The following is a 16,328-nucleotide window of genomic DNA, read 5'->3' as shown; positions in this document are numbered from 1 at the left end:
ACTTTATGGATGAGGAATCTAGGACAAAGAGAATGTAACTGACTTGAGGCAATCTTAATTGCACTATCACAGTGACAGAAAGGTGAGTTGCTATATTCTTTTTTGATTGAAAACTCTGGACAGAAATGATATTTCAATCAAGTTGCAGCAGCCTTTGAACAAAAACATTAAAATTCTGATTTAATTTATATATCAATATTATAAAGACTAAATGTAAAAAAGTAATTCGTAAAGTAAAAATCAAGGAAAACTGGACACACAGAGAGTGGTAAAAAGTCTACTTTAAGGACTAACTTTTTAATTTCTTTTCAATGGGCTTTAAATTTTTAACCACAATGAAATTAAAATATATTATTTTCTTAACATAACTTTTGAAATCTCACTGTTCTATTGTTTTCTATACTGTAGTAATTGTCCTCAAGATACCAATGGGACAAAGGGGAAAAAATGAGACCTATATATGCTTCTATTTAAGAAGCTTTGTAACTTTTAAATAGAAAGAACACATAACACATTGTTTATACCAAAAAATATTTGATATTTAAAATAGGCATAATTCTGAAAAGGAATCATCCAAATATTTTAATAGAGCTTAAGTAGAATACTTTCTCTCATCAAACTTTCATTGTAACTTTATTTCTTCTATATCCAGCTACATTAATCTTGATATTTAAAATTATGGTACAGAAGTTATGAAATTAGACAACTAGGTACATTTCCTAGGATCCCTGCTTCCTTGCTGCACATATTCAAACAAATTATTTTACCCTCCTAAGTCTTTCATCAGTAAAATGGTAGCAATAATAATGGCTGCCTCATAGAATTATTATAGGCAAAGCACTTAAAGCAGTGCCCGTACAGAGAAAAAAAAAAATCAATGAAGGTCACCTACTAATTTTTATCTACAGTTTTATGTACTTAAAATTATCATATATATTTATCCTTTTCTGCTGCAAGAATTCTGGTGCTATAGTGATCAGATTGACTTAACAATTTTTTCAGAAAAGCTCTTACAGTTCATTTTTGCTGATTAAGTATTTTTTTCCCTTCGTCAGAACACTGCTTAAAAATCATGCCATCTGTGGCACCTTCTAATGCCAACCAGGTATATATTTATCAATATCTCAATGATAACACATTTAAGCATATATAGGTAAATTGTATGACAGTATCATAGACGATGAAATTAGAGTTTAGGAGCTATAATAAGTGGTAGAAATAATCATCTACTCCTCAGGTTAAGTGATTTGTTCCAGGCCACATGACATTTTTTGCAGGGCAGGACTAGATCCCATATATTCTGATTTCTACTGCATGGTTGGTTGTTTTAAGCATGGTAATATAATATATTGTTTAACTAAGACACTTTTGTGAAAGAGGGCGCTGTAAAAAACACATTGGAAATAGAGATGATAGATAGATAGATAGATAGATAGATAGATAGATAGATAGATAGATAGATAGATGTTGTCTCAGGCAAACCAGGATTATGGCATACCAGTCATGAATTAATAGATAAAATAGAAACTTTGTCAAGTATTTTAATGTGGAGAATTTAACATGGGGTATTTTTAAGGTATACTGAAATGAAAAAGGAAACAGGGAATACTAAGTTAGTAACTGTAAGAATCAATCCGCATTTCTTAGGGTGGGAAAGCAAAAATAAAGACATTGATATTTTCAGACCTTAAAAGTTCAGAGGAGGACACCAGAGACCTAGAATTAAAATCGTTTGGGGAATGGGTACCAACTGGTCATTGCTGATACCTCAGAAATTCAACAGAGGACCCCAGGAGAATTGGGACTCAGACCTTTGGGGAAGGCATGAGTTCCAGGTGATGATGCTACTTTAGGAGTCTGGAAAAAGGACTTGTGGTTTGGGCCTTTGAAAATGGTGTGTTTTTTTTGTTTGTTTTTTTTTTCCTTGTGTGATGATTAATTTTAGGTATCACTATAGCTGTGCCATAGTGCCCAGATATTCAGTCAAACTTTATTCTAAATGATTCTGGAAGTGTTTACCTATCCAATGCCTGTTCCACGATATTTTGAAAACACAGTCTGTATTTACAAGTGTATAGCTGGAGAGGAATTTTGCCTTAGATAAATCACAGGTTTTGGTTCACTAGGTACATTGTCAAAGAGCATTGTGACTCATCCGTGTATGATTTAGATGATATTTTTGATAATTTTGATAATTTGATAATTTTGAGGATTTTTTGCATGAGACTTTGGACTTTAAAGTTGATGCTGGATAAGTTAAGACTTCTGGGGCTATTGAGATGAAATGAATGTACTTTGCATGAGATAGCGACGTAAGATTTTTGGGGGAGTGGCAGGTGCATAATGTGGACTAAATTGTGCCATGCCCTCAAATGCATATGCAGAAGCCTGAACCCCCAATGTGACTGTATCTAGAGATAGGGACTTTAAGAGGTAACAAAGATTAAATGAGGTCAAAAAAGTAAGGCTCTAATCCCATAGGTTTGGTGGCTTTCTAAGAAGAAGAAAAGAGAAATATCTTTGTCTCGCCATGTGAGGACACAGCAAGAAGGCTAATATCCGCAAGCAAAGAAGACAGCCCTCACCAGAAACTGCATTGGTTGGAACCTCAATCTTGGACTTCTAGCCTCCAGAACTGTGAGAAAATAAATTCTGTTGTTTAAGTCACCCTGTCTATGGTATTTTTGTTAAGCTAGCCTGAGCTGACTGTTTTTTGGGTAATATTAACATTTAAATTGCTGCTGTAATTGAATGCATGTACCTCCCCAAAATTCAAATGTTCAAAGTGTTAACTCCCAAAGTGATGGCATTAGTATGTGGGGCTTTTTGGAAGGTATTTAGGTCCTGAGGGTAGAGCCCTGATGAAAGGGATTAGTGCCTTCATAAAAGAGGTCTCAGGAGGTGTGTTTTCTCCTTCCACCATGAGAAGTTACACCAAGAATATGGTTGTCTTTGAGAAAATGGGGCCTCATCTGACACTGAATATACTAGTCCCTAAATCTTGGACTTCTCAGCTTCCAGAAAGATATACATTTCCATTGTTTATAACGGAATACCATATACTGAGTCTATGGTATTTGTAGCAGCCCAAAAGGCTAACACAACGGTAAGTAAAACAGATTACTTTCCCTAATGTGGGGGTGGGGTTTATCCAATCAGTTGAAGGCTTAAATAGACCAAAGACAGACGTTTCCCAAAAAAGAATTTTTCCAGGAAAACACACTTGCAACTTGAACTAAAACTTCTCCCTCAGTCTACAGCACACTGGCCTACCCCATCAATTTTGGACTTACCAAATCTCCATAATTGTATCAGCGAATTCCTTGAAATAAATCTTTCTGTATATAAAGGCATACCACAGAGATATTTTAAGTTCAATTCCAGGCCATAACAATAAAGCTAATATTGCAGTAAAGCGAGTCACTTTTTGTTTTGTTTCCCAATGCATATAAAAGTTATGTTTATACTATCTTGTAGTCTATTAAGTGCACTAGGCATTATATCAACAAAACAATGTACATACCTTAAATTTTTTTTTAAAAAAAAAAAAACCTTATTGCTAAAATAAAGCTAATGATTGTCTTATCCTTCAATGAGTGATGACCTTTTGGCTGGTAAGGGCTCTTGCCTTGATTTGTTTCTTTCTTTCTTTTTTTTTTTTTTTTTTTTGAGATGGAATCTTGCTCTGTCACCCAGGCTGGAGTGCAGTGGCGCGATCTCAGCTCACTGCAACCTCCGCCTCCTGGGTTCACGCCATTCTGTCTCAGCCTCCCAAGTAGCTGGGACTACAGGTGCCTGCCAGCATGTTCAGCTGATTTCTTGTATTTTTAGTAGAAACAGGGTTTCACCATGTTAGCCAGGATGGTCTCAATCTCCTGACCTGGTGATCCACCCACCTTGGCGTCCCAAAGTGCTGGGATTACAGACATGAGCCACCCACCGCGCCCAGCCCCTTGCCTTGATTTTGATGGCTATTGACTAACCACGGTGGTGTTTGCCAAAGTTTGGGTGTCTATGGCAATTACTTGAAATAACACAATGAGATTTGCCACATTGATTGACTCTTTCTTTCACAAAATATTTCACTATAGCTTGCTACACTATTTGATAGCATTTTACCCACAGTACAATATTTTTCAAAACTGGAGTAAATCCTTTCAAACTCTGCTGCTGCTTTATCAACTAAGTTTATGTAATATTCTAAATCCTTTGTTTTCATTTCAACAATGTTCACAGCATCTTCACCAGGAGCAAATTCCATCTCAATAAACTACTTTCACCCGCACACCTGCCACAGAGAAGATGGAGCTGATCCAGAAGGCCAAGTTGCCCAAGTGCTATGATGATATGGCTACCTGCATAAAGGCCATGACCAAGCAGGGCACCAAGCTGTCCAAGGAGGAGTGCCACCTGCTTTCCGTGGCCTACAAGAATGTGGTTGGGGACTGCAGGTTTGCCTGCAGGGTCATTTCAAGCATCAAGCAGAAGACAGACACCTCTGACAAGAAGTTGCAGCTGATTAAGGACTATTGGCAGAAAGTGGAGTCCGAGCTGAGATCGATCGGCACCACGGCCCTGGAATTGTTGGATAAATATTTGATAGCCAGTGCAACTAGTCCAGAGACTGGTGTCTTCTATCTGAAAATGAAGGGTGGTTACTTCCAGTACCTTGCTGAAGTTGCATGTGGTGAGAATCAAAAACAAATGACAGATAATTTCCAAGGAGCTTACCAAGAGGCATTTGATATAAGCAAGAAAGAGATACAATCCACTCATCCAATCTGCCTGGGGCTTGCTGTTAACTTTTCGGTATTTTACTATGAGATTCATAATCACCCAGAGCTTGCCTGCACGCTGGCTAAAATGGCTTTTGATGAGGCCATTGCAGAACTTGATACACTGAATGAAGACTCATACAAAGACAGCACCCTCATTATGCAGTTGCTTAGAGACAACCTAACACTATGGACCTCAGACAGTGAAAGAGAAGAATGTGATGCAGCAGAAGGGGCTGAAACTAAACCCATGGTGCCATCCTTCTTCCCTTCAATAAAGCTTTTTACACATCTCCATTCCTTATTCCACTTGGATTTCCTATAGCAAAGAAACCCATTTATGCATATGGAATCACCTGTTTATAGTCTTTTCACACTGCAGCATTAGGAAAACTTCATTCCTTGATTTGTCTTGGCCTTCCTGGTGTGCAGTTACTGCTGTAGTCTTAATACCTTCATTTCATATAAACATAAGCAACTTCCAAACACTTAGGTAGAGGACGAAAAATGTATCTGGTATTTAAGTAATCTGAACCAGTTCTGCAAGTGACTGTGTTTTGTATTACTGTGAAGATATGAAAATGTAGTTACTTACACTTTAAAGAGTGTTCCACATAACTTCTTAATTTCTACATTCCCTCCCATACTCTTCGGGGTTTCCTTTCAACAAGCAACTTTTCCATGCTCCTAATATATTCCTTTTTAGTAGGAATCCAGAAGTATTAGATTGAATGGAAAAGCACTTGCCATTTCTGGCTGGAGGTCACAAATTGAAATGCCTCTTATATCACATATTATGGAGGTGTGGCAAGAGGGACTTTCCTTATTCACTCTTTATTTGCAGCTGTTTATGTTGACAACCTCCCTTCCAAATAAAAATTCACTTACACCTCCTGCCTTTGTAGTTCTGGTATTCACTTTGCTGTGTAATAGAATTAGCATGTTGCTGCCAGAATACAAGAATTGCTTTTGGGAATTAAAGTGCATGATATTTCTTAATACACTACAAAGGGGAAATAAATAAAAGTACTCAAGTCCAAGTCTACAACTTTAGTACTCTTCCATGCAGATATGTGCATATGTGAGGGGGAGTCCAGTTTGTCTAGCATTGTTATTTAGAGATTTGGACCACTATTGTGCATTGCTAACCATTGACCATTGTCCCAAAAAAGCCTTGTGAAAATGATATGTCCTATGTAACAGCAGAGTAACGTAAAATACAATTACATTTTATAAACAACAACAAAACCCACTACATTATTTGGTTATCCATAAGAAGCAACTCCTGGCTGAGGCAGGAGGATTGCTTGAGGCCAGTAGTTTGAGACAAACGTGGGCAACATAGCAATACCCCATCCTGCATTTTTTTTTTAATTAGCCAGGTGTGGTAGTATGCATCTGTAGTCTCAGCTACTCAGGAGGCTGAGGTAGGAGGACTGGTTGAGCCCAAGATTTCAATGCTGCAATGAGCCATGATCATGCCATGGCACCCCAGCCTGGGTGACAGAGCAAGAACCCATCTCTAAAAAAATCTTTTTAAGTAAAAAAAGAAGAAAAAAAAAAAAAAGAAGCAACTCCTTGTGTGTTCAAGTTTGATCATGAAATTGTAACAATTCAATCATATCTTCAGGCTCTACTTCTACTTCTAGTTCTCTTGCCAATTTGTAGTAACTTCCTCTCGTGAAGTGTTGAACCACGCAAAGTCATCTGTTAGTACTGGAATCAACTTCTCCTAAATTCCTGTTAATGTTGATATGTTGATCTCCTCCCATGAATCACGAATACTCTTAATGACATCTACAATGATGAATCCTTTCCAGAGGTTTTCAATTTACTTTGCCCAGATTCAATCAAAGGAATCACTATCTATGGCAGCTACAGTACAGCCTTAAAAACTTGTTTCTTAAATAATACCTGAAAGTTTGAAATTACCTCTTTATCTATGGCTGCAGAATAGCTGTTGTGTTAATAGACATACAAACAACATTCATCTCCTTGTATATCTCCATCAGAGCTCTGGAGTCATCTAGGATTTGTTGCTTACTCTAAAGTGTACAAGCAGAGTAGATTTAACATAAGTCTTAAGGGCCATAGAATTTTCTAAATGGTAAATAAGCCTTGGCTTCAATTTAAAGTTACCAGCTGCATTATTCCCTAACAAAAGAGTCAGCCTGTCTTTCGAAGCTTTGAAGTCAGGCATTGACCTCTCTTCCCTAGCTATGAAAGTCCTAGGTGGTGTCTTCTTCCAAGAAAAGGATGTTTTCAACTACATTGAAAATCTTTTTTTAAAGGTAGACACCTTAATTTATTATCTTAGCTAGATTTTCTGGATAACTTGCTGAAGCTTCTCCTTGCTCTTTATATTATGGAAATGGCTTCTTTCCTTAAGCCTCATAAACCAGCCTCTGCTGGATTCCATCCTTTTTTCTGTAGTTTCCTCAGTCTCTCAGCCTTCACAGAATTGAAGAGAGTTGGGACCTTGCTCTGATTAGTCTTTGACTTAAGAGAATGTTGTAGATGATTGATCTTCTAACCAGACCACTAAAGCTTTCTCCATCTCAACAATAAGGCTGTTTTGCTTTCTTATCATTCATGGATTCACTAGAGTAGAACTTTAATTTCCTTTAAAAACTTTACATTTGCATGAACAACTTGGCTAACTGGTAGAAGAGGCTTAGCTTTCAGCCTATCTCAACTTTCAACATGCACTCCTCACTAAGCTTAATCATTTCTAGTATTTGATTTAAATTGAGAAATGTGACTTTTTCTTTTGCTTGCACACTTAGTGGCTATCGTAGGGTAATTAGTTGGCCTAACTTTAGTTTTGTGGTGTATCAGAGAATAGGAAGGTCCGAGGAGAGGGAGAGAGACAGGGGAAGGGCCCGATGATGGAGCAGTCAGAACACACACAACAGTCTTGTGTAGGCATGATTCAGGGTGTCCCAAAACAATTCCAACGGTAACATCAAAGATCACTGATCACAGATCACCATACCAAATATAATAACCATGAAAAATTTTAAAAATTATGAGGATTACCAAAATGTAACAGAGACTTGAAGTGAGCACAAGTTATTGAAGAAACAGTGCAGATAGACTTGCTCAGCACAGGGTTGCCACAAACCTTCAGTGTGTAAAAATAACAAAATTGCATTGTGAAACACAATAAAAGTGAAGCTCAACAAAATGAGGTGTGCCTGCATATATACCATTGCTTCTATTTCTCTTGAGAACCCAAATATATTTGACTAATTCTTGTACCTGAGAAATTCAGAGCGGAGCACACTAGGAACTGAGGCTCAAATCTCTGAGGATGGTGTGATGCTTGGCTAATGATGGTACTTCAAGCTTGTGGAGATTGGACATTGTGACCTGGGACTGAGGCCTCTGGGGAGCAGGCACTACCCATCTGCTTTTGGTATCTGTGTGTATACACATCAAGGCTGGTTCTGGAAATGACGATACCAGCTTGAGATGTAAACCAACTGCAGTTGATTGTTTGAAACACCATCTGCTAGAATGATGTTGATATAAACAAAATTTTTCTCCCCGCCTTTTCATTTTCCTCAGTGTCCCCAATTAGGTAAAACTAACAGCTGAAAAGTAAAGGTAGTTCTCAGAGCCTCAGGCTCAGCCTCTCCAAGAAGAGTACATAAGAGTGGCTTTGGGACACAGTTCATCCTTGGTAGTCATGTATATGCACTTGAACTTCCATTCAAAACAATACCAGTTTTATGCTTCCGTACAAGTTACACGTATAGTTGTATAAATGAAATCACTCTCACCTTCTCCCTAACAAGAGTGGTATAAAAGCTAAGCTCTCACGTATTCATCTCTAAGTGACCATAATTTATACTGGTCTAGTGATGTTCAGTAGTCCTCTACTTCAGTGACAATCCCACTGGAATACTCTGCAACTTCAAGACTAAATCCTACAGTAAGCCACCACCAACAAGCCTCACATAAAATAATAAATGAAATGAGGGACGAGAAAAAGAAATTAGCCAATATATACATATACATACAAACATATATATACACATATATATTCTTAATTACCCAAATATATGATAAAAATATGCATAGTTTTTATTATATGGTTAATAACAAAAGGTATAGTTGAATTTTTAACTTATTCATTTTATTATCAATGTTATATGCCTTTTGTCTTTGGTAAAAAGGAATGAACTCAAATCTTTACTCCTAGGATATCTGAATTCTCAGTGGTTTTACATATATAAATATATAACATATATAAATATAACATAAATATATATATATATAAAACACATGCATGCACCTGTGTGTGCGTGCACGCACACACACATATAATTTTCCATTAACCTTTGCAGTTGGACTTGGAGGCATCCTAAATAATCTTTTGGGTTTGCTGACATATTTGGAGTAGTGACCTAATTTTTCCTTGTAATCAGGATCAATCAAGCCAACCAGTGCAATAACCTGCCCGTTGGTTCAATGGCAAGAGAAGCACAAATTGGCCAAGTGGCCATTTCAACTTATAATTCACTAAAAGTATTATTATGTCTTATGCTGAAAGCACTTTTTCCTTAGGAGGTAAAAAATTGAAACTAGCAGAGTCTAAATTACAGGAAATAAAGCAAAAAAATTTTAAATGGATTATTAAGAAAAATAGCGAGAGATGTGACTCCATCCTCCACCCCTTGATTCCCAGACCCATATATCCTGGCGATAGGACACATAACAGAACATATCGGTCAATGGCTCAAAACATATTTTCCATTATATAAGATAAAATCTCTCTTGTTTTAAAACAGGAGATGATCTTTAAATTGCACTGGAATTAAGTTTTCAATAGACCATTCCACCATACTCTCAGGCCACCTGCTTTACAGTGATAAAGTCCATGAATAAAATCAAATAATTCTCTGAGTATGAAACCACTTGGCACACTTCTTTTAGTGTGACATGACGATCTTGGTCTTAGGAAATGTTATATGAAATAAAATGGAGGTAAATAAGGCCACAGATATTTGTGCTAATATAAAGATTTGAGGCACAAAAAGCAAATGTATATCCACAATACAATCTTGATCTAATGATGACAAATTACTATCTCCTCCCCGTTGTAAGGCGTGCAATCACTCAGCAATGAGGTGACTGGCTGGCCCTCATTAGGAGGGTGCCTTTGAGGGTTTTATACTGATTTCTGTTCTTAAAAGCGTTAGGCATTCAGTAGTGATGGCAGCCAGATATGCATTGGTAAGGAAAAGTGTACACTGTGGAGCTAACTATGTAGCCTCCAGCTCTGCCACCATGACTACATTGTACCATGGCACACTGAACAACTACCTGGATTGCTGGGTGAAAAGAAAGATCCACTTATTCTTTTAACCTGAATGACGCACCTGTATTAGTCCGCTTTCATGCTGTTATGAAGAAATATCCAAGACTGTGTAATTTATAAAGGAAGGAGGTTGAATTAAGTCACACTTTCACAGGGCTGGGGAGGCCTCAGGAAACTTACAATCGTGGTGGAATGGAAAACAAACACATCCGTCTTGACACAGCGGCAGCAAGGAGAAGTGCAGAGTGAAGCAGGAAGCAGGGAACTCCTTATAAATAAAACCATCAGATCTCGTGAGAACTCACTCACTACCATGAGAACAGAATAGAGGAAACCTGCTCCATGATTCAATTATCTCCACCTGGCACTGCCCTTGACATGTGGGGATTATTACAATTCAAGGTGAGATTTTGGGTGGGGACACAGACAAACCATATCAGCACTTAAGGTAAGAAAAAATGCAGATGACCTGGTGCAATCTCCTTTCTTACTAACCCTCTGGTAAATTAGACTGATTATATTTGCTAGTAGGTAGAGACTTTATATTTGAAATGCCCTGAGGAGTATATATCTGGCTAAAGATGACTTACAGTAAATGGAATTCTCAGTCTTTGAGGCATAGCTCCAGGCACAGTTGGAAAACTCTCTGGGATATAAAACACAGATGTGTTTTGTAATTTAAATGTGCCCACTATGTGAGCTGATCCCACAACCTCATGTAGCGACCTCATCTGTTATTCCTCAGCCTTTTGACTTCCTGTATCCTTGATAATTATTTAATAAAGCTAGATACTGGGTAAGATCTTTGATGCAGATGACTCATTTGACAATCCAATCGGGCATGTTAGCTCACTAGGGAAAAGTCTGACTGGTATCCGCAGAACATATTTTCTTGTTATCTCGTTATTCAAAGTGTCCTCTGTAGTGGGTGGTCTGTGATAATCATTCTTCACACTCTATGCTCATTTTGAGAGGCTCATCCACATAGCTCTTCTCCATTGCTCCTTGTTATCAGTTTACAAATGCTGATATTTTTCCACACACCTGACCATCAAACCAACTGTTAGCAACTAATGACAAATATGTTTATCTCTTTTTTGGGGGGTGTATCTTAAGTCAGACAAAAAAGCCAACAATATACTTAGAATATACTATTCCAAGTTCTGCCCAATTGAAAGATGGCCTTTTGACACTGCTTTTCAAGGACATTTGTGGTTGGGATTTTAATTATGCAGCATTTTTCCAGCTGATGTCAGCATAACATGCAGAACTATTAATCCTAAGGAACTGCTTATCATACCACATGTTTGAACTGACTAGAGAATTCAATGCAGAAGAGACAGGTGTTATAGGACTGTTATGGACTGAATGTTTATGTCTCTCCAGAACTGATACGTTGAAATCCCAAATCCTCTAAATGTGATGGTATTCAGAGGTAAGAGTTTTGGAGATAATAAGGTCATGAAGGTGACACCCTCATGAACAGAGTTAGTGCCCTTATAAGAAGAAACAGGAAAGAATTTTCTTCCTCTCTCCACTCTCCATCATGTGATGATACAATGAGAAGATGGCCATCTGCAAATGAGGAAGAGTGCCCTTACTAGACACCAAATCAACTAGTGTCTTGATTTGAAATTTCCAGACTAAAAAACAAAGAAATAAATTTCTGTTGTTTAGCCACTAAGTTTATGATATTCTATTATATAACGGCAGTTTGCAAATGACTAAGAAAAGGAGTTCAAGCCACCTGTCCATGCATTTGTGCTTTCCGTCTTATTTAAATATTCTATTTTTACTGCACTAGTGTTGATATATACATGTATATATTTATCTATTTCTGTAAATATATCTAAATATACCAGAAAGAGGCAGAAGATGTACCTGCTTATACATAAATATGTATGCATATACTAGTTAAATACATGAAGAGTGTAATAAGTTGTGTGTGTGTGTGTGTGTGTGTGTGTCATATGTGTCTCCTCTATGCCCACCATAGGATCTTTGCACACTATGGGAAATGCATCAGGAATAACACCAAAAGTTCAAAAACTACTCTGTTCACAGACAACACAAACTATACAGCTGTTTACTGGGATTCTCTTTAGTTTTATACAATATTTGTGTGTCTTAGTAAAATTGTAAAATAAATATTGAACTTATGAATCAGCATTGAAAAATAAATCAAGAATTAAAAAGGACACAGTTTATATACATTTGACTGATTATCTCTTAAAGGATTTTTCCTCATTTGGAAAACAGGAGTGATAAGAATTCCTACTTCAGAATGTTGCTAAACGTTGCTAAAGGAATAACATGAGATAAATATATAAAGTTTTGATCAGAGTAAACTCTCAATAAATACTTGTTTTCACAATATTTGTTATTTTTTATGTCAAGCATTATGGTAGTAAATTTGGGGAGACATAGAGGTATAAGGTGTGATATTTTCTTCCTCGGAGTTTCCAACCTAGCTAAAGACAAAATAATACAAGGGTTAAATAGCACCCTGCTTAAATTTAGAAGTCTTATGCTTGAATCCTACTCTGCTAAACAGGTTATGTATCCTTGAGAGGGTGACTTGTTTTTTTCTGAAAGTCTATGACTTTATCTAAAATAGAAATAATAATGGATATTTCAAAGATTTAAGTAGTGATCTGCATGACACAAACACTGTAAGTTTTAAGAGTGAAAAGAAGGGCAAACTCAGTCTTAGCTGTGGTTGTCAAGAAAAGCTTCAGAAAGGTGTTAGGATTGAGCTAGGCACTGAACGGACTTGAATAAGTTAAAGAGAAGAAAAGAACATTCCAAGAAACCGTGAAATTGAAAGAACATGAGTAAATGTTGAGGCAGGGATAAACATGACAGATGTGGCACCAGCTGGAAAGTGTAGGTATTGGATTAGAATTAGTTAGGTAGGTTAAATAGAAGTAAAGGATAAATGCTTCAATTCTGGATGAGTCTCCCTGCTTTCATATCCTTGCCTTGCTGTTTACTTTGTGTGACCTTTGTGGGTCCTCCTCAGTCCATAGATAACAAACAACAAAATATGCTATTCCAAGTTCTGCCCAACAGATGGACTTCCCTTTACCCCATCCTTCAGAGACATTCCTCCATTTTCTGGTTTGTCCCTAAATAACAGTATGCCTAGGTACCCAAGTTTTCCCATTTTTGAAAAGGAGATAAGAGAGTTTATATCACAGAGTTGTTGCAGTGGTTAAAGGATTCAATATATGGAAAGTACTTAAAATGGCATATAGTAAGTGCTATAAAATGCTTTAAAATTACTATTTAAATTTATGTTTCAATTTTAAAGAGTGTTAACTTACACTTAGAAAATAAAGCTAGATAAAATAATCCTGTCTCTTTCCGTATTTTGTTTCCCAAGCCAAAAGAACTTTCTTCTCTGTGTTTACTTTTAAGTCCAAGTCAAATATTTGATACATGAAATTGAGTGTGAAGAGGTGGTTAAAGATAAAACACTTTCTCAATAAAAACTGTTGTATTTGGTTTCATGAACAATAAAACAGCATGCTAAAATATTTATTTTCTATTGCTTTACATTGCATCTTTCATAAGTGACAGCCTGATTTTGTAAAATATCTGTGAAGCTGTAAGGTTTCACATCATCATTTCCCTGGAAAAGTGACCAAATCCACCATGCCCAATTGGGAAGTTATTCGCAAAGTACACCAGGTAGCATAAAGTGAAGCAAAGACGTTAGTCATGGATTTTGACTCTCCCTTTCATACGCAGTTCTTTTAGAAGCATACCCTTCTGGTATGAGAACACAGATATTTTTCTGTCTAATTAGAGCTCTTGTCAAGTCTTACACCATGATGATAGGGAGAATTGTTCAATAAGCCCCTTGGACAGCTTCCCGACTTTACACTACATATGTTAACAAGCCAGTGCTCCTAAGAACCCAAACTGATGAAATAGGTGACTGGTTATATGGGCACAGAGAATCATAAAAGTTCATGTTTAAAAGGATGGTTTTCCACCTTGAATACACTTCTGCCTAATTTCCATATATAATGTCCATGCCAAGTAATTTTACAGTGATGACAAAATATACCATGATAAGAAAAGTGAAGGGATATGTGTCTTCACAATAGCCCTGCACGTAAAATGTTTTTTCCCTATTTGTTCCTCCCCATAGAGACTTACAGGAAAGAACTAATTACCTCCCCAGATCTTTTTAGGACAGTTCTGTTTGATCAAAAAGTCTCCCTTATAATAAATTGAAACCATTTCCTCTCAACCTTAGCTTTCTCCTTTCTCTTACTCATTATTTTCTTCATATTCGAGACCATCAACCAATATCCCTCCTTCAATGTGAAACTGTACTTATTTGGAGAAAAACCTCTCTTCCAAAAAAAAAAAAAAAAAAGAACAAAATGGATACACTAGTTTTTTGTTGTTGTTTTTGGCCAGATGTGTGTCTTCTTTTGAAAAGTGTGTGTTCATATCCTTTACTCACTTTTTAATGGGGTTGTTTTCTCTTGTAAATTGGTTTAAGTTCCTTATAGATGCTGGACATTAGACCTTTGTCAAATGAATAGTTTGCAAAAAATTTTTCCCATTCTGTAGTTTATATGTTTACTCTATTAATAGTATCTTTTGCTGTGCAGCAGTTCTTTAGTTTAGTTAGATCCCATTTGTCAATTTTTGCTTTGGTTGCAATTACTTTTGGTGTCTTTGTCATGAAAGCTTTGCCAGTTCTTATGTCCAGAATGGTATAGCCTAGGTTGTCTTCCAGGAATTTTGTAGTTTTGGGTTTTACATTTATGTTTTTAATCTACGTTGAGTTAATTTTTGTGTATAGTGTAATGAAGGAGTCCAGTACCAATCTTCTGTGTATGGCTAGCCAGTTATCCCAGCAACATCTATTGAATACGGAGTCCTTTCCCCATTGTGACCTTTGTTGAAGGTCAGACAAGTGTGCAGCCTTATTTCTGGGCTACAGTGTTCCATTGGCCTATGTGTATGTTTTTGTACTAGTATACCATGCTGTTTTGGTTACTGTACCTGTAGGGTAGAAGTTGGGAGGAGGGAGAGGATCAGGAAAAATAACTAATGGGTAATAGACTTAATACCTGAGTCACACAATAATCTGTAAAACAAACCCCCATGATGGAAGTTTACCTACGTAACAAATCTCACATGTGCTTCTGAACTTAAAATAGAAGTTGAAAAAAAAAGACCACACTTCCATCCTTGGGCTGTTTGTAGAGCCTTCCAAGGAATTTAAACTAGGGCTTAAGGTGGCTACAAACAAGATTCACAGAATGTTAAATGTTGTATACCATCTTATTGTTCACACTCTACCATTAATGCAACCCTTTACTACAATGCACCATTTACTGACTCAGGATGGAAACATATAAATATGCTGTCTTTTAAGGAGGGAGTTGTCTAGCTGCAGTGAGTGTGGTCAATAGACAGCCTCTAGCTGTTACCTCCTTTAGATTTGATTCAGCTGCAGAGAGCCGCTTCACCTGATGTCACACGTTTTGTGAGAAAGTCCACAACCAGTGACCGAGTGAGCAAGGCAACAGGATAAAAGTCCAGCCGCTTGAGCCAGTTTTTGGGTAACTCTGATGTGCCACATTCTTCCTTGAGCTTTCATCCTGGTTGGCCAAGGCTGTGTTGGATCTGAACTGCATTTCAACTTTTCCTCTACTCCATCCCACTTCCTCCCATTTTCTTTCCCAAGTATTAATCCCTAAGAAATATCCTAAAGCCCCAATTCATCTTAACATCTACTCCAGAAAATGCAACTTGCAGTTCTTGGAAACTGAGATAAGAGTAGAAATGTAATAGTCTAAAAATCATGTTAATTACAGGCAGGCATTTCGTTAGGACATGAATCTTTTAACCAGAAAACCAGTTTTCTACTTTTCCATTCAGCCCCATGTCCACAGACATCCATGACACTTTGGTTAATTTGAGTTTTGCAAGCGTAATATCAATTTAAAGTGATTAGATGTAGACATTGGATGAAAACCATAAAGTCACCTGTATCCATTGACTATTCATATTCCTAGGACCTAAGAACTTCAAGCACAGGTTGCTGGTTCATCCTTCAATATCCATAAGTCAGCTAATTGCTGGTACAGTCCTACGGGTACAGGTAAAATACAAACTGATATTGTCTCACACACATGAGCAATACCCACAAAAGCTACATCTCAGGCATATGAGATGCTCCAATAATTCCTATGCTA

General features: G+C 37.1%; 2 protein-coding genes across 4 annotated transcripts in view; one reads left to right on the top strand and one right to left on the bottom strand.

Moving 5' to 3' along the window:
* Positions 1-16,328, bottom strand: part of MARCHF1 (membrane associated ring-CH-type finger 1) — an 828,885-nt gene that overhangs the window by 384,418 nt on the left and 428,139 nt on the right. The window lies entirely within an intron of this gene.
* Positions 3,981-8,819, top strand: LOC126955364 (14-3-3 protein theta-like). Its single transcript, XM_050791839.1, has one exon. It carries the CDS (start codon positions 4,303-4,305, stop codon positions 5,098-5,100), a length of 798 nt encoding a protein of 265 aa, XP_050647796.1. The 5' UTR covers positions 3,981-4,302; the 3' UTR covers positions 5,101-8,819.

This window comes from Macaca thibetana, chromosome 5 (assembly GCF_024542745.1).
Source record: "Macaca thibetana thibetana isolate TM-01 chromosome 5, ASM2454274v1, whole genome shotgun sequence".
Taxonomy (NCBI): domain Eukaryota; kingdom Metazoa; phylum Chordata; class Mammalia; order Primates; family Cercopithecidae; genus Macaca; species Macaca thibetana.
The sequence above is the reverse complement of the archived record's forward strand: the minus strand, read 5'-3'. Positions and strand labels throughout refer to the sequence as shown.